This window comes from Anolis carolinensis, unplaced genomic scaffold (genome assembly GCF_035594765.1).
Source record: "Anolis carolinensis isolate JA03-04 unplaced genomic scaffold, rAnoCar3.1.pri scaffold_7, whole genome shotgun sequence".
NCBI lineage: Eukaryota > Metazoa > Chordata > Lepidosauria > Squamata > Dactyloidae > Anolis > Anolis carolinensis.
Window position 1 is genome coordinate 3855305 of NW_026943818.1, and position 18497 is coordinate 3873801.

General features: G+C 41.7%; 1 protein-coding gene across 4 annotated transcripts in view; it reads left to right on the forward strand.

Annotated features, from left to right (window-relative positions):
• The window catches only part of cdk5rap2 (CDK5 regulatory subunit associated protein 2), a 123826-nt gene that overhangs the window by 70191 nt on the left and 35138 nt on the right, over positions 1-18497 (forward strand). For all 4 annotated transcript variants that reach the window (XM_062960326.1, XM_062960324.1, XM_062960327.1 and 1 more), the window contains 5 exons: positions 3334-3566; positions 10687-10735; positions 10916-11043; positions 12273-12398; positions 18244-18360. In XM_062960326.1, coding sequence (XP_062816396.1) covers positions 3334-3566; positions 10687-10735; positions 10916-11043; positions 12273-12398; positions 18244-18360 — 653 coding nt within the window. The remainder of the gene's footprint in view (positions 1-3333; positions 3567-10686; positions 10736-10915; positions 11044-12272; positions 12399-18243; positions 18361-18497) is intronic.

Here is an 18497-nt window from a genome sequence, read left to right on the forward strand (position 1 = left end):
AAGTGTTAGGTGGCCCTGATTGTTTCCTGGATGGAATTCCTTTGTTTTATTTTGTGTTTTGAGATGAGATGAATACCAAATGGGTTTGGACCTTCAAAGAGTGGATGTTTCCCTGTTTGAGAGGGGGAGGATTCTTTGTTGAGCATAAGAATGTAGAGACGTGGATGAGGGGTTGTGTTGTCAATTTTCTAGGTTGGGGGGCCTTTAGTTTTGTTGTTTTGCCTGGTGGAGCAACGCCATTATCCTTTTATATATATAGAAGATAGATGTTTCAATATATCGTGATATTTTGGTGCTAAATTCGTAAATACAGTAATTACAACATAACATTACTGCGTATTGAACTACTTTTTCTGTCAAATTTGTTGTATAACATGATGTTTTGGTGCTTAATTTGTAAAATCATAACCTAATTTGATGTTTAATAGGCTTTTCCTTAATCCCTCCTTATTATCCAAGATATTCGCTTATCCAAGGTTCTGCCAGCCCGTTTAGCTTGGATAAGTGAGACTCTACTGTAGAATGGGACTAGCACTTCCCTCCATCTAGAAATTAGACTCCTATAGATCCAGCCTAGGATCATATTGACTTTTTTCGCTGCTGCATCACACTGTTGGCTCGTATTCAGCTTGTGCTATACTAAGCTCTGTTTCAAATACTGAACTAAATGGTCTGATATTTGCGGAATAGCTGGGCACAGTATCCATTTTTCCCCACAACTATGGTGAGGTTTGTTTTCTTTTTCTGCATCCCGCCCCAACTTCTAGGTATCTGTTTTTTCGTTCCTCAGCAATGTTTTATATGTCACAACTTCAGGCCTGGGAGAATTAGATTTTTATTAGTACATTTCCAGGCTCACAGTACATGATTGGATGGCAGGGTGGGAGGATTCGTCACCTTCCCATAACTGATAGCAAAATGGTACAAATAGGTACAGTAATGAAAAATATTTCACGGAAGGCAGTGCAGAACCTTGCTCTATTTATTTCTCTGTTAAAACACGGGGAAACAGTAAACAGAGGCTTGATTGGGTTCGCTTCAAGATAGTTGCTTCAGGAAGTTAAATTGGTTCTAAATCTCTCTGCATCATCTCAGTAAAAGTTGCCTGCCCTCCGTTTTTTCTCTCTACGCCTCTGAATAATTAAGGCTGTAAGAAAAATATCCCAAACCATCCCTGACATTATCAGCTGAATTCACCTCTCTCCACCCCCCAAAAAACTACATTACTCCATTGGCGGTGTTGTTTAAATAAAACTTCCTCAAAATAAATTGAATTTAGTTTTCATTGCAAACTGTGGCCACATCTCGTAATATGTAAACAGTGTTGAAACAAATTGACATGAGTGAGCAGCCTGCTGCCTTCCAGATGTTTTAGATTACTATGCAGCCAGTGGCTAGGAAGTTTGGGAAGTATAGTTCAGCACATCTTGAAGGCACAAATCTTGGAGTGTTAGGAAATGGCAACTAAAGGAAATGTTGAATGTTTCATCCAAAGCTTTCCAAACTGTGTCACGACACGTCTCTGTGTTGGCTGCGCATGTAATGGGAAACCTCTCAGTCTATGTGAAATAAGCTATTGTGTATTTTGGTGATACTTCAAATCGAACTGAGTATCTGTTGTGGACTTAACGTCAGGGGAAACCTTTACCTTTTTTTAATTACTGTATTTACAAATTTAACACCAAAATATCACAATGTATTGAAAACATTGACTACAAAAATGCGTTGGATAATCCAGAACCTTGGATAAGTGAGTCTTGGATAAGTGAGACTGTACTGTAATAAATGTATTAATAATAATAAAATAGAGTAAAATAAATGTAAAAGTAACAAGAATAATAGTGTAAAATAATAAATGTAACAATACCAATAATAATAGAGAAAAATAATGAATATACCATAATAGAGTGAAATAATATCTGTTGTGGTTCTGTCAGATGAAGATGAAGGTACTGGGATTTCAAAGCCTGGGAGAGGGATAGATGGTTCTTTACATGAGGAAAAGGAGGGGATTTCAGAGCAAGATGCTGTCTATGAGGTTGAAAGTATGAGGGTTATCCAGAAAGTATAGGAGAAAACATTTACCATATGCAGTTGAAGGTAAAGGTAAAAATTTCCCCTGACGTTAAGTCCAGTCGTACCCGACTCTGTGGGTTGGTGCTCATCTCCATTTCTAAGCCGAAGAGCCGGCATTGTCCATAGACATCTCCAAGGTCATGTGGCCGGCATGACTGCATGGAGCGCCGTTACCTTCCCACCGGAGCGGTACCTATTGATCTACTCACATTTACATGTTTTCGAACTGCTAGGTTGGCAGGAGCTGGGGCTAGAGCGGGCGTTCATTCCGCTCCCGGGATTTGAACCTGGGACCTTTTGGTCCGCAAGTTCAGCAGCTCAGTGCTTTAACACACTGTGCACACTGGCTTTCAACATGCAGTTGAAAGCCACACCCAAATACCACTTCTCAACATAGTTGCCATTCAAATCTAGGCACTTACCATAGCGATGAATGAGCTTGGCAACTCCTTCCCCACAAAACTCTGCCGCTTGCATCCTCAACCAGCTGGTCACCCCTGCGTCGCCAAAATGCTGCGTTGCGGACGCAAGCGGCAGGGTTTTGTGGTGAAGGAGTTGCCAAGCTCATTCATTGCTATAGTAAATGCCTAGATTTGAATGGCGACTATGTGAGATGTGGTATTTGGGTGTGGCTTTCAACTGCATATGGTAAATGTTTTCTCCTATTCTTTGTTCATTTTTAATTACAAAACGTAATCTACTTTCTGGATTGCCCTCGTAGAGCTGTTTTGGAATCCAGCAGACAGGGAGAGGACCTTTCACCTGCAAAGAGCTTAGCAACCCCTGATAAAGACCTGCGCAGAGGAAAGAACCTCAAGGTCAAAGAAATGCTTTCATGTTTTGCTTTTCATAAATCAGAGAGAGTCTCGTTGAGATTTTAGATCAGGCAATGCTGCTGAATAGTAAGGATGTCCACTTCATGTGTTACATCCTCTGAGTTTTGATTCGTGTTTTAAGAAGTTCTTATAGCCTTGGTTTTTCTTGATTCATATTCTTGTTTTGATTCTTGTTTTCCTAGGATTATTGTTGTGTTTTGATTCTTGTTTTCCTTGGATTATGCTGATGTTATGATTCTGTTTTATTACTACTTTTGGATTCCTGGTTGGTGCTAAGGGCAAGGTGAACTCTGGCTGGGGTGCAACAGTATCTCTTTTCTGTGAAATTCTTGGTGTCGCCATAAGTTGATATGTGGTTTGCAGACCCATGCAGACATTTATAAACAAAAGGTTTGCAATGCTGTCTCCCCCACTTTCACAGGTCCATCTCCCCGACCTCCTCCCCGGCTCCCGAGGAGGCCTGTCAGCGCCAGAAAATGCAAGAGCTCCACCACGTCTGCTCCTCCTACCGCCAGCACTTGACCAACCTGGTCCGATCCTTTGAGGAGCTTCTGCAAACCAGTGACATTGATTATTACGTTGCTGAGGGCTTCCGGGAACAGCTCAACCAAAGCGCCCAGCTGTTTGAGAGGCTGGAACAGCAGTGTCTCTATGGTGGGTGGCTCCGTCAAAGTATATCCGTTGAAATGGTGTTGAGTCGTTCGCCACAAACCTAGCTTTGCAGATGTGGGTGGCTGTTCCAGTCCTGGGGTCATTTTGTGGGTGGGTGGCGAGAGATTTTTCATTCGAGCCCCGGCGTTAAGGCTGGCGTGTCCCTCGAAAGACGGAGTGTATTCAATTATCGTATATCAAACCCCCTTGCATTGGAAATAAGTTTCTCCCGCGAATAAACATTAAAATGCCTTTCCGTTCAAATCAGCAGATGGTATCATATATACTAATGAAGTTGCTGACAACGGAGACAATTCAATATATCTCGGCACAACAGGGTAGCACTGAATCACGAGTTAAAAATAAAATGCAGGGCGAGAGCAGAATGTTGACGCCGACAGAGGGTTGGAACGCAGAGCGGTAGTTCCTGGATTGCACATCCCATCATCCCTGACTTTGTGGCTGATGGGCTTTGTATACTGTAGATGTTTTTCTTAATTTGTTTATCCTATCTATATATATAAAAGAGTGATGGAATCCTGGCGACCGCCAAAACAACAAAACTAAACACCCCACAACCTTGAAAATTGACAACACAACCCATCATCCACGCCTCTAGGTTGATACAACAAAAAGAAAAGAAAAATAAAGTCCTAATTAGACAGAGAGGAATAATTGTTTTTATCCAATTGCTGACAGTTAGAAGGCCAAGCTCCGCCCACTTGGTCTCCTAGCAACCCACTCACCCAGGGGACAGGCAGAGTTAGGCCTCACTTAGGCTTCTTCCACACTGCCTATAAAATACAGATTAATCAGATTTTAACTGGATTAGATGGCAGTGTAGACTCAAGGCCCTTCCACACACCTATATAACCCATTTATAATCTTATATTATCTGCTTTAACTGGATTATCTGGACTCCACACCTTTACCCTTTACCTTAACTACCACCAATTCCTCAATACTTTTTTCCTCTTTTTCTTTTTTTTTTTTCTTTTTTTAATTTTTTTTATTGTTGTTTTGTCATCTTATCCCACTCCCACCCTCCCACCCTCCCCCCCTTGTACATACACTTTATACAACAAACTACAGAAGTTACATTTGAAATATCAATCTCAATCTTAATTTTTCCACTCCACATCTTAGTACATTCTCTAAATAGTTCTTAACTGGTTCCCACATCCCCTTGATTATTGCAATATTTTCAATTTTATCTATATTATTCCATTTGCAATTTGTGATTTCTACATTTAACATATCAATTATATACTTATACCAATTCGTCAGAGTCCATTTTGTTTTATCTTTCCAACCGCTCACTAAAACAATTTGTGCACATGCTATTAATTTGTCAATCATTTTTTCTTTTTGTATATTCTTCACTTCTGTTATCCTTGCATGTAGTACATTTCTATTAACTATTACTATTTGTAGATTTAGCATTCTATTGATTTCTCCTTCAATCATTCTCCAGTATTCTTGCACCCGATCGCACTCCCATATCATATGATTGAACACCCCTCTTTGTTCACAACCGTGCCAACACCTATCTTTCATCCCTGGTAAAAACCGTGAAAGTTGTGCAGGAGTTCTGTACCATTTTTGTAACATTTTCCTTCTTGCTTCCCTTAATACATTGTACTTTTCTTTTGCTATATTACTTATTTCCCTTTGTATATCTTCCCTCTCAATTTCCATGTCCATTCTCCATGTTTGGAAAATTTCCTCTACTATTTCTTCTTTTACCGTTATAATTTGTTCATACAGATCTCCTGCCACCTTCTTTTCCTCTCTCAAACATTTCCTAATCACCTTCTCAAACGGACTGTCCTGTTCTCTAATTTTTTCTCTCAATCTAAAAATTTCCTGTCTTATAGCCCAGCTTTGAATCCAATTCCCTGATCCTATCCAATTCTGAATTTCTTTTTGTTCTACAGGGTCTCCATCTATTGTGTACAAATCCTCCACTAACCTTTTCCCTCTACTTTCAATTGATCTCAATGTTCTGCCTATAATTTCGTTGTTATTGTAATTAATTTGCCATATAGTTGCCATCTTATTCTCATTGCCTGGACTTAGCTTCTTCTTTCTTTTTTTCCACACTTTTATTGTTCCTTTAAAAGGTTCCTTAAATTCTGCTTCTTCTCTCCTACTCCATTCCCTAAATATTATTTCTTTTTCTTTAGTATTATTTATTATCTTCTCCATATTTGCCCATTTTTTTTTAGTATACTGTATTTCCAATAATCTTTGGATTTGAAACGCATCATGATAGACTTCTAAACTTGGAATCCCCCAGCCTCCCTCTTCCTCTTTTGCATTTAACCATTTGTCCCTTATTCTGGGCCTTTTTCCTCCGACTGCCCATTTTCTTATTCTCCTGTCCCATGTCTTTAGTGTCTTCCTATCTACTGTGTTCGGTAATGTTTGAAATAAATATGTCAATTTTGGTATTATAAACATTTTTAGTGCCCTTATTCTGTCCACTCTTGTTAATGTTTTTCCTTCCCAATTCTTAAACTGTTTCTCTATTACCTTCCATTTTTGTTTATAATTCCCCTTGACTATACTCTTTGGGTTTTTATATATCCATACTCCTAAGTATTTCAGCTTCTTTAATCCTAATCTTAACCCTGATATTTTCCTAATCTCCAGTTGTTCCCTTGGTGGGGTATTAAGACATAGTATCTCTGACTTTTTAATATTAACGAATAGTCCTGATATATTTTTAAATTCTTCCAGTTTTTTAATAATATCTTTTACCATAATTAACGGTTGACTTGTAATAATCATTGCATCATCGGCAAAGAAATTAAGCCTTATTTCTTCCTTTTGTCCTCCTTCCTTTTCTATTTTGTACCCTGTCCAATTGGTGCTATTCCTGATACTTTCAGCTAGCATTTCTATCGCTATTACAAATAAAGTGGGGGATAATGGACAACCTTGTTTTGTACCATTTAAAATTGGTATCTCTCCTGTCCTTCCATTATTCACCCTTATTTTTGCTTTACAGTTGCTGTACAATTGTTGCAGTGTTTTGCAAAAGTTTTCCCCCATATTCAACTGTTGACATAATCTTAACAGATAATTGTGATTGACTTTATCAAATGCTTTGTAAACATCCAATTTGAGAATTCCCATTTTTTTCTTATTCGAATTTGCATGATTCATTGCAATTACTACATTTTTTATTGGATCCCCAATTTTTCTTCCCTTCACAAATCCATATTGATCCTCTTTGATTATTTTTGGCATTATTGTTTCCAATCTTTTTGCTAAAATTTTTGTAAATATTTTATAATCTTGATTGCATAGACTAATGGGTCTGTATGACCCTGGTTGTGTTAAATCTCTCCCCTTTTTGGGTATAGTTATAATTTCTGATACTTTCCATGTTAGGGGGACTTTTTGCTTAGTGTATATTTCATTGAACAATTCTGTTAGGTGTGGTGCCAACTCTTCCATAAATGCTTTATAATATTCTGCTGGAAATCCATCTGGCCCTGGTGACTTGCCTCCCTTTAACCCTTTAATTGCCCTTATTGTTTCCTCTTGTGTTATTGGTTGGTTTAATAACTCTCTGTCTTCCTCTGCAATTTTTTCTCTGATATTTAAGTTCCCTTGCATTACCCTCTCTTCCTTATATAGATTTTTATAATATTTTGCCATTATCTCCCTAATCTTACTTTGCTCCTCTTGTTCTTTCCCATTTTCGTCTTTCAATCTCTTTATCCATGTTTTTTCTTTTTTCTTTTTCAAATAGTAAGCCATCCTCTTCATTGATTTTATATTCCAACTTTGGGAATAGCTTTTAACGTATAGATATTTATTTATTATATTCCTTTCCTCAAATGCTTCTAATTGGTTTTTTTTCTCCTTTAGCTCTCTCCAAATCTGTCTATCCTTAGTCCTTTTATGTTTGTCTTGCAGGGTTTCTATTTCTTTTATTCTCTTATCCTGTTCATTCCTCCATCTTCTTCTAAGATTTACCTCTAAACTTATACAGTGACCCCTTATCACTGCCTTACTTGCATCCCAAATTATATCTTTAGTTACTTGTCCATTGTCATTGGTCTCAAAATACTTATTTATTTCTTTCCTAATTGTTTCATATTCTTCCTCTCTACTGTTTAAAACTGTGTTATATCTCCAGGTTCTTTCTTTTCTTTCTATTTCTAATTTTACTTTTACTCTTAATGGTGCATGATCCGATAAATGTATTGGAAGTGTTTTTGCTTCTAGAATCACTGATTGGTTTGTATTTTTCCCCAGAATATAATCTATTTTGCTATATGTGTCATGTCTTCCCGAGTAATATGTCCATCTATTATTCTCTGGTTCCCCTTCTAATAAATCATTCATGTTGTATTCCCTTATATTTAACTTTCTATTACTATTTTGCCTTGTTGTTACCAATTCCAGGTTATAATCTCCTGCACAATACACTTCTCCTTGTGCAAACTTATCAATTTCCCCAAATAGCTTTTTTAAATACTTTTTTTGATTTTTGTTTGGGGCATATATACACACTAAAGTGATTCTAATTTTTTCAATTTTCCCTTTAATCATTACCCATCTCCCATCTGAATCCCTTTTTACCATTTCCACTTGGAAGTCTATTGTATTTTTAATTAAAATTGCCACACCCCGTGCTCTATTTGAACCTCTCGATTCATACACCTGTCCCCAAATCCTATCATTAAATAATGGAGTATGGTCCTTTCTCTTATGACATTCTTGTAAAAGCAGAATGCCAACTTTATAATCCTTTACCATTTTCATAACTTTTGCCCTTCTTTGTGGAGTTGATAAACCATTAACATTATGAGACATTATTACTACTTCACCCATAACCAGGTATTATTTGCATTTACCCTCCTGTAGTTTCTTTCCCCTGTCTGCTTGTCTTCCCATCCTCCCCCATGCCCCCCAGAGTCCAGACCTCTCCCTCCTGCCATCAGAGGGAGACCTGAAAGAGTTTTCCCTTTGTTCTCTTCCATTCCCAGACTCCCTCCCACCGGTGACTGCGTTGCCATCCACTGCTCTCCCCTCCTGCATCATCTTTTACCCCTTTAACCCCATTTGTCCAAATTTCATTATTCCACAAATGTTAGGCTGTTCATTCTTAAGTCTCTGTACAAGATCTCGTTTCAATTCTTCTATTCTCCTCTCTAATTTTCTGTTTTTTAAGATCTCTTAATTGTTTTTCTATAGATTTAATTTGTTCTAAATCCAGGTCCTTCAAATTCCTTAAAGTTCTCTTTTCTTCCCTGTCCTTTGGATCTCCCATTGCAAATAGACTCTGAAGTAAGTCTGTCTCTGTTGGTCCGCCTCTCTCTGCAGTCTCCAGCTCCCTCGATGCTTCTTGTCCAGTCGGCTTGTCCTTGGTCTTATCTGATTCCTCCTCCAGACCATCTGTTTCTTTTCCATCTGTATCCAGTTTTAACTGTTTAAGCATTTTCCTCCCACTTTCCAAGTCGGAAGCTTTATATAATTTATTGTCTTTATATACAATTAGGGTGGCTGGAAAAGCCCAGGTATAACGTTGTCCTTTCCTTTCCAAAGTTCCTGTAATTTCCCTCATTTCTGCTCTCTTTCCCAATGTCTCTGAAGATAAATCCAGGAGTGGCCATACTTTACTGCCAGCCAAGGTCAGGTTCTTCATTTTCCTCAATTTTCGATAAACAATGTCCCTTTCAGCCTCCCTTGTGAACCGTATCAAAATATCCTTGGGTTTCCTGCCTCCTCTGAAAGCCCAATGTATCCTCTCGATTCCTTGCGATGGGACTTGAGCATTTGTTGTAAGCCATTCAGTTATAACTCCCTTCAGATTCTCCTTTATCTGAAGACTCTCTCCTGCTGCTCTCAAACGCAGATTGGCTCTTCGGGATCTGTCCTCGAGGTCAGCAACTTTATCTAGAAGTTTTCTATTAATGTCTCTCAGAGTGATTAATTCACCTTTTTGTCTTCTGATCTCCGCTGCTGCCTCCTTAAACTTTTCTTGGCATTCTTCCACTTTATTCTCTATCAGCCCGAGTTTGCTATTAATTTGTGTGATTTGCTCTCTTGTCTGCTCATTTCCCTGTCTTAAAATCTCCATGTTTAATTTAAGATGTTCCAATGTAGCTATAATTTTGTTCAATTTTTCTTCCTCCCCTTCCTTCTCCTTTCTGTCCGCCATACTCACAGTTGTCCGAACTTCTGTTTGGATTCTGAGATTTATGGCTTCAGTCACCTTTGATTGTGACCTCCCAGCCTTCTCTCTTTTCTCCTTTGATCCGGACTCCAGTTAAGGAGAGATTTATGACCCTTTATGGGCTTTTTGAGGCTTTAATTGCCTTTATAGTTAGGAGAGCAATTAGGCACGTCTACTCTCGTTGACGCATGCGCAGCTCCCCCACCAATTCCTCAATACTTTATTTCTCATACTACCATACTTTGCTACAGCAACACGTGGCCGGGCACAGCTAGTTATATTTATATTATTGATGTACTCTAATTGTTGTTTATGTGATTTTAATATGTTGTAAGCCGCTTTGGGTCCCGTGAGGGAGAAAAGTGGGATACAAATAATAATAATAATAATAATAATAATAATAATAATAATAATAATCAGCTGCTATCAGGACCTCAAGATTGAAATTCAAAGACTCTGGCAGAAACCAGTGTAGGTGGTCCCAGTGGTGATCGGCACACTGGGTGCCGTGCCAAAAGACCTCAGCCGGCATTTGGAAACAATAAAAATTGACAAAATTACGATCTGCCAACTGCAAAAGGCCACCCTACTGAGATCTGCACGCATCATCCGAAAATACATCACACAGTCCTAGACACTTGGGAAGTGTTCGACTTGTGATTTTGTGAAATGAAATCCAGCATATCTATCTTGTTTGCTGTGTCAAACAATAAAATAATAATAGTAATAATAATAATAATAATAATAATTCCAACAAAGTTTAACAGGTGTCATGTTGCCCAAACCTAATCTGTGTTTTGTGGGCATGGGATTGTAGATCTTTAGTGTTCATCTTGTTCATGTTTTTCAAACCAAATGACTGGAGGGATGGGGAGTATCATCGTGGTGTTGTTTTGAAGACCCTTTTATCCCCCTTTTCCTTTGCAGGAGAGTCAATAGAGGATGAAATGACTCAACTTGGTGACCTGGCGCAAAGGTAAATGCAGTGTTTGTGTTTTCTCGTACTTATTTCCCCTATGGCCCCACTAGATTTGCAGTTCTAGCATTTTTTGGTGCATTTCGATGAGTCCCTAGAGTCCAGCTGGACATTGGAACATCTCCTGATGTTCTTTGGTGCTCCTTCCTTTGACCACCTCCTCTTCCTCCACCCCAATAGATTGTCTGACTTGGAGATGTCACAAAAACCATCTTGTCTAGAACCGTCCAGGCACAAAGACGAAGAAGCAACAGCAGCTCAAGTTGAGGAGGAAAATGTGACTGTTGCACCCAGCCCATTACACTCAAGTAAGATACTACGTAGTGAGAGTGGTTTTCTTGGACTTGTGGACCTCTAAGATCTCTTCGAACTCCGGCATGCTAGAGTTCTACTACTCAATGATCAATGGTTTCGTCGGTTTCCTTGCACAGTCTGCATTTTGGGTCATCAGCTGATTTTTCGATCTTGGCCTTAATTTCCTTTGTCCTGATGGCTTGCTCCTGGGCTGCAAGGATCAGGCCTTCTGTCTCCTTCTTCAGGGTCCCATTTGTGAGCCAGAGCCAGGTCTTCTCCTTGTCAGCTTTTCCTTCCATTTTTTCAAGGAACTTTCCATGCAATGTTTTGTTGTGCCAGCTGTCAGCTCTAGTTTGTAGTGCGGTTTTCTTGTACTGGTTTTTTGTCTGCTGTTCTTTGAGGAGTTTCTGATTTTGACTTCAATCAAAGCATTATTATTATTATTATTATTATTATTATTATTATTATTATTGCCAAATTTGGCCCAGTGAATGGAAATACATCCTGCATATCAGATATATTTATATTATGACTCATAACGAGCAAAATTACAGTTATGAAGTAGCAACGAAAATATTTTTATGTTTGAGGGTCACCACAACACGAGGAGCTGTATTAAGGGGTCGTGGTATTAGGAAGGTCGAGAAGTCATCAACGGACCTTTACTCAGGGCTTTATCTCTGTGTCTGTTTCATCCGCCTCTTAGGTATTTTTTTTTCCTACTCCTTCAAAGGCTGAAACTAAGGCCCGACAACAGACGATTAAATTACTGTGGTTTCCAGCTTTATAAAAGCCGGGGTTGTGTTTCCTTGGGATGCAAGCGCACTACATAATTGATGGGGGGAGTGTGGGTTGACCTGGAAATGCACACCCAGCGCAATCGATGCTCTCCAGGCCGCTCGGCTTCGAGGATGAGTTGAAAGCAGGCGCCGTCGGAGAAAGACTGGGAGAAACAGTGCAATAGAGTGGGTTCTTTTCTCTTTGAAAACGGGTAAAGAATTGATGGGTTGGTGACCAGGGTGGAAAATGTACGGCCGGCGGAGGGAAAGCTGTTTCTCCACACGCCAATCTATCAAAGGTATTTTGCTGAGTCTGGAAAGATCATAAGAGGTGTGAATCAGACATAGAGGTGATTTTTTAAAAATAGTATAGTGGGTTATAATGGTAACGTAAGGGGAATCGACTGGTCTTTTCTCCAGTCGTCTCCATTTCTTTCAATCCATTCCCCTTGTCTTTTCCTTAGAGCTCTTAATGGAGCATCTCCAAGAAATCCGAATGCTGAGGCACCAGCTCGAGGAGTCCATTGAAACCAACGAGCGTTTGAGGAAACAGCTCGAACAACAGAGGTCAAGCTGTGCACCAGACCAAGGTAAAGTGTAAAGCCGTGTTTGTTTGTTTTATTGGAGGCATGTGTGTGTGTGTTTCCTTGGGTATGCCTCCTGAAGAAGCAGAATGATAGCTGTGATTTGGACAATGCAGATTTTGCCAGGAAATTTAGGTAGGCCTGAGTGGGATTGGAGATGAGCAGCACTGGCATGATTATGGGCTCCCCAATTTGGCTGCGTGACATCTAGTAAAAGTTCATTTCTTATACATTGATTCGGTCCCTTAGCTTTTCTTACCTAGCAGTGTGGACAGTGTCCCTTTGGTAAGGTCTAGCAAGAGGATTTAGGTCTCTAGTTTTTGTTCTAGATCAGTGGTTCCCAAACTTATTTGGCCTACCACTCCTTTTCCAGAAAAAATATGACTCAGTGCCCCCTGGAAGTGGGATGGGTGGAGTTACAAGCTCTGAAGCAGGGCTGAGCTTCTATCCCTGTCCTGTGGCACCTGCCAGGACACAGGGGGCGGGGCTAGAGGAGGGGGCGGGGCCTCTTCCCAAGTGCCGGACGGGGCTGAACCTCTATACCCTGCCCCCATGTTCTAACAAGGGGAGGGATACAGAGGCTCAGTCCTATCTCGTGCTCTTGGGAAGAGGCCCCGCCCCAAGTCCCGCCCTAAAAGGCCTCTCAGGAGAGGTATAGATGCTCAGCCCTGTCTTGGGCTCTTGGGAAGAAACCACGCCCACTCCTCTAGCTCCGCCCCCTGAGTGTCCTAACAGGCACCTCAGGTGCTCAGCCCTGTCTCCGGCACTTGGGAAGAGACCTGGCCCCGCCCCCGTGTCCTAATAGGTGCCATCACCGCCCCCCTAGATCACTGCAGCGTCCACCAGGGGGCGCACTTTGGGAATCACTGTTCTAGACCATTGATGCCCAACTGTTGGTCCTCTAAGCATTTTGGGACTCCAACTCTCAGCTTGTCCAATGTTCAGGGAGTTATAGAGCTGAAGCCAAAACATTTGAAGGACAAAAGATTCGGCATCATTGTTGTGGACCATTGGCTTCAGATTTTTGTCCTCTAGAGGTTTTGAACGTCAGCTCCCAAAATATCTCTCTGTCGGCCAGGTTGATTGAGGCCTTTGGGAGTTAGAATCCAAAATATCTGGAAGAGTTCAGAATAGAGACAATTTATTGCAAAAACACACAAAAGATATATAGTCAAAAGCAGGGATTGTTTGATGGTGGTTGTTTGATATTATTACTGTTGTATAAACCTTTGTTTTAACTTCTGTTTTATCATCTTCTTGTGTTTTAAACTGTGTATATTGTTCAATGTATTTGCTCTGTTACTTTTGTAACGTTGTGAGCCTCCCCGACTCCCCATGGGGAGATGGTGGCGGGGTATAAATGAAGTTTTATTATTATTATTTATAAGGAAATAAGGTGTAGAATCCAGAAAGTCAGCAATCCAGTGTTTCTTGTAAATCTAAAAGCAAGACAGTCCAAAGATAGTCCCGAAAGACAAAGGCGGCTTAAATCCATAAGCAAAACTTGAACAAGAATACAAAACAAGAACATAAAAAACTCCCAGAATGCTTCAACCCCAAAACCAAAACTTGAAACAGGAACTAGAGAACCCAGGCCTAGCTCTACTTGAACGCCATGTTGCCTGAACTGAAGTCAGAGTGTCCGTTAGCTCTTCTGGGAGTTGCAGTCCCAAAGATTAAGTAAACACCATTGCCTTAGACTATGTTTCTTCATCTGAGGAGTGAATAGATCTTCCCACGCCAGATGGACCTCCTAAAGTCACAGGATAGAAACAATCTTCTTCCGCCCTTAATCCTACTTTTTGGATATGGCAACCTATTCACACCCTCCGACCATCCATTTTGTTGCTTAAAATGGGCACGATCAGGAAATGGCAGCTACTCGCGGGAGTAATTTACGCTGATGGAAAAGTACCCATAAATGCCCCTGATTTTGTTGGTGAAGTATTTACGCGCAGCTGGGAAGGCATCCCGTTCTCGTGAAATGGCCACACCTGAAACCATTCCAGCACTTTTATGGCTTCATAAAGATGTGCGGGGAGGGGGAGGGACATCTGTTAATGCAGGGGGCGTCTATTAGCTCGGCACCTTCCCCATCTGTCTTTGGGTTACTTTCACCAAATGTATGGCTGCCGCATGGGAAGGAGGGGAGACCAGGAAGCTCTGGGGAGTGTGCAAGAGGCCTGTGAGTAGGATGGGTCCGTCCTAGTAATTCGTATTTCAGTCACGATGGCAAGAGCTGTAGGGCTGGAAGCTTAAAAGCAAATTGTTCACTGTTGTGGAAAACACGACTCCATTATTACAAGAGCACCACTGACTTCCAGTCCATTTTCTGGGACATTTCAGTGTTGATTTTGGCCTAGGATGCCTTGTATGGCTTAGGTCCAGGTCACTTCAAGGACCGTATGTCCTTGGCCTTCCCAGGTCAAGGGTGTTGGGATTCATCCTGGACTACTCAAGTCTAAATGTAGTCAAATAGATGATAAAGTTAGATTGAGGGAATCCTTTCCCCGTTTCCAAAGCATGCCTAGATAGGATTTACCATTGTTTCCTGCTTCCCGTCCTATTTAGGTCAGCCCACCCTTTGATGTTCCTAGAAAGGTGATCTCTCCTAGGGCTTTGACGTAACTTCCCCAATTTGGTCCTTTGGAATGTTTATGGCCCTAGAGAAGAACAAACCCACGAGGCTTGGTCGTCATTCCAGCTTCCTGCTTTATTCCAGAGAGGACGCACCTCTGTCCTCTATTAGTCAAGATGTAGTTATTTATACCTTTGTTATTTTAATCCGTCTATGTGTATTAGAACAGGATAGATGAGATAGTTAGCTCCAAACCTTTTCTATCCATCAATGGATTTCTTTTTACCTCAAGAAATGCTTTTAAACTTTAAAGCTAAATTTGCATCCCTTTGCCTTCCTGATGACACAGAGGCCTTCCAAACTTACACCGCGTAAGTCTCACGCTGCTGCAAATTTTACTCTGCTATTTTAATGGGTGATTAGAGCTTAACGGCTCGTCCATTCCCAACAAAGGGATATTCCAAGGAGGCCCTTCTCTAAGTCCCAAACATCCTTTCTTTTCAACCTTATTGTCTCTCGGAGCTCCTTCTTCTCCTGGATGACTGAGATGAACCACATATAGCATCCTCCCTGTTCCATTGGGAACCAAGGTGCTGGTGGTGGAAAATCAACAACTGTGGTGGCATCTATCTATCTCGAGTTTGCCAACATTCCTAATCTTCCAACTTTTTGAGGGTCTTACAGAAGGACCAGAGGATGGAGGAGTTTTATAAGTATCCCAGTGGTTCCCAAACTTATTTGGCCTACCGCCCCCTTTCCAGAAAAAATATTACTCAATGCCCCCTGGAAAAGGAGGCGTGGCTTAGAAGGGTGGGTGGGGCTCCTGCTCAAGAGGGCGGGGCTGAGCCTCCTAGTCCAAGATGCAGGGCTGGGAGGGGGAGGTGGGCGGGGCCACAAATGGGTGGTCAGGACTGAGATGGGCGGAGTTACGAGCTCTGAGGCAGGGCTGAGCTTCTATCCCTGTCCTGCGGCGCCTGCCAGGACACAGGAGGCGGGGTTAGAGGAGGGGGCGGGGCCTCTTTTCAAGTGCCTGCTGGGACTGAACCTCTATACCCCGCCCTCGTGTTCTAACAAGCGCCTCAGCCCTGTCTCACGCTCTTGGGAAGAGATCCCGCCCCCACCCCAGCCTCGCCCTTTAGTCCTCAAAGGCCTCTCAGGAGACATACAGAGGCTCAGCCCTGTCTCAGGCTCTTGGAAGGAGGCCCCGCCCCCTTCCCCAACTCCGCCCTCTGTGACCCAACAAGCACCTCAAGAGAGGTATAGACTCTCAGCCCTGTCTCGGGCTCTTGGGAAGAAGCCACGCCCATTCGTCTAGCTCCGCCCCCATGTCCTAAAACGCGTCTCAGGTGCTCAGCCCTGTCTCCGACACTTGGGAAGTCCTAATAGGTGCCATCACCACCCCCCTGGATCGCTGCAGCGCCCACCCACTTTGGGAATCACTGGTCTATCCTCACATTGAGGGCAGGACGTAGTGGGTTTCATAAACTCTTCCAAGACAGTCACTCTTAGTTTTCTTCATCTTTTGGACTTCAAACTTTCACAACACAAAGATGTGACAACAAGCCTCCTGACTGCTGCTTCTCCTCATATCAACCTCTTGACTGACAAGATTTATTGCAGCTAGTGGTTAACCTGCTGTGCTAAACAGCCCTTCTTAGAGACACTTGAACACCATACAAGAAAGAGACAATAAGAAGAACTAAAGATTCAAGAGCCTTTGTTCTGTGTCTTATCTGTTACTGAATCCAAGCTCAACCTCCAAGGCTCTGGACTTTAAGACAACATACCATCTGTCTGTCTGTTCTGTTCTGTCCAAGTGGCATTGAATGTTTGCCATGTATGTGTACTGTGAACCGCCCGAGACCCCTTGGGGAGATAGGGCGGAATATATTATTAAGTATTACTATTATTATTATTATTATTGTGTTGTCGAAGGCTTTCATAGCCGGGATCACAGGGTTGTTGTATGTTTTCCGGGCTGTATGGCCATGTTCTAGAGGTATTTTCTCCTGATGTTTCGCCCACATCTATGGTAGGCATCCTCAGAGGTGGTTATTATTATTATTATTTTATTATGACACAGCAAACAAGATAGATATGCTGGATTTCATATCACAAAAGCACAAGTCGAACACTTCCCAAGTGTCTAGGTCTGTGTGATGTATTTTCGGATGATGCGAGCAGATCCCAGTAGGGTGGCCTTTTGCAGTTGGCAGATCGTAATTTTGTCAATGTCTATTGTTTCCAAATGCCGGCTGAGATCTTTTGGCACGGCACCCAGTGTGCCAATCACCACTGGGACTACCTGCACTGGTTTCTGCCAGAGTCTTTGAAGTTCAATCTTGAGGTCCTGAGAGCGGCTGAGTTTTTCCTGTTGTTTTTCGTCAATGTCACTGTCACCTGGGATGGCAACATCAATAATCCAAACCTTTTTCTTTTTCACAATCCAAACCTTTTTCTTTTTCTGGTGTGTTGTGTTCCAGAACTTTGTCAGTCTGGATTCGGAAGTCCCACAGTATCTTTGCGTGCTCATTTTCCAAGACTTTTGCAGGTTTGTGATCCCACCAGTTCTTTACGGCTGGGAGGTGGGACTTGAGGCATAAGTTCCAATGGATCATTTGGGCCACATAGTTGTGCCTCTGTTTGTAGTCAGTCTGTGTGATTTTCTTACAGCAGCTGAGTATATGATCCATGGTTTTGTCGGTTTCCTTGCACAGTCTGCATTTTGGGTCATCAGCTGATTTTTTGATCTTGGCCTTAATTGCATTTGTCCTGATGGCTTATTATTTTTATTATTAATAATAATAATAATAATAATTCCCAGCAAACTCAGTCAGTAGTTAAAAAATGCATCTGTGGAATTCCTCAACATGCAAAAAAGATCTTTCTCTTAGAACGTGGTAATTTACTAGGGCGTTGAAAATGACTGCCCATCTGTCTCGGCACAATCTCTGGCTGGAGGCCCAAGATAAGTGTGCGAGTGTCTGCGCCCGGTTGCCATTATCTTCCAGGGATAATTTGCAATTTTGCTGATACCGGCCTGGCGTCAGGAGGGCTGTTGGGACAGCTTGCTCACCGCCCGCCCGAATTACCTTTTGCTCTGTCGTGATGATAACCTTCAAAATATATAAGGGATAAATAGCTTTTTTGTGGGCCCGTCTGCCCCTCCCCGCCGGCCCCGCCTGCATTGTTTAAATTGTTCTTGTCTGGGGGAGTTTAATCTTTACCGACCTAGAGATGGCTCATAAATCATTTTTATGTATATATTTATAGGTTCGGCAAGCGTTTGTAACCGCGGCGCGGAGCAACATCACTCCCTGACTTCTGAAATTCATTTCCTGAGAGAGCAAAATCAGGTCCTGAACGCAATGCTGGCACAAGGATCTCGAGGTAAGATAAAGGGGATGATGGTAGAGAGGAGGGCAAAAAAACAAAACCCAGGATCTGGAGCAGTCCTGTCCCCATGGGTTGTCGAAGGCTTTCATGGCCAGAATGACTGGATTGCTATGAGTTTTCCGGGCTATATT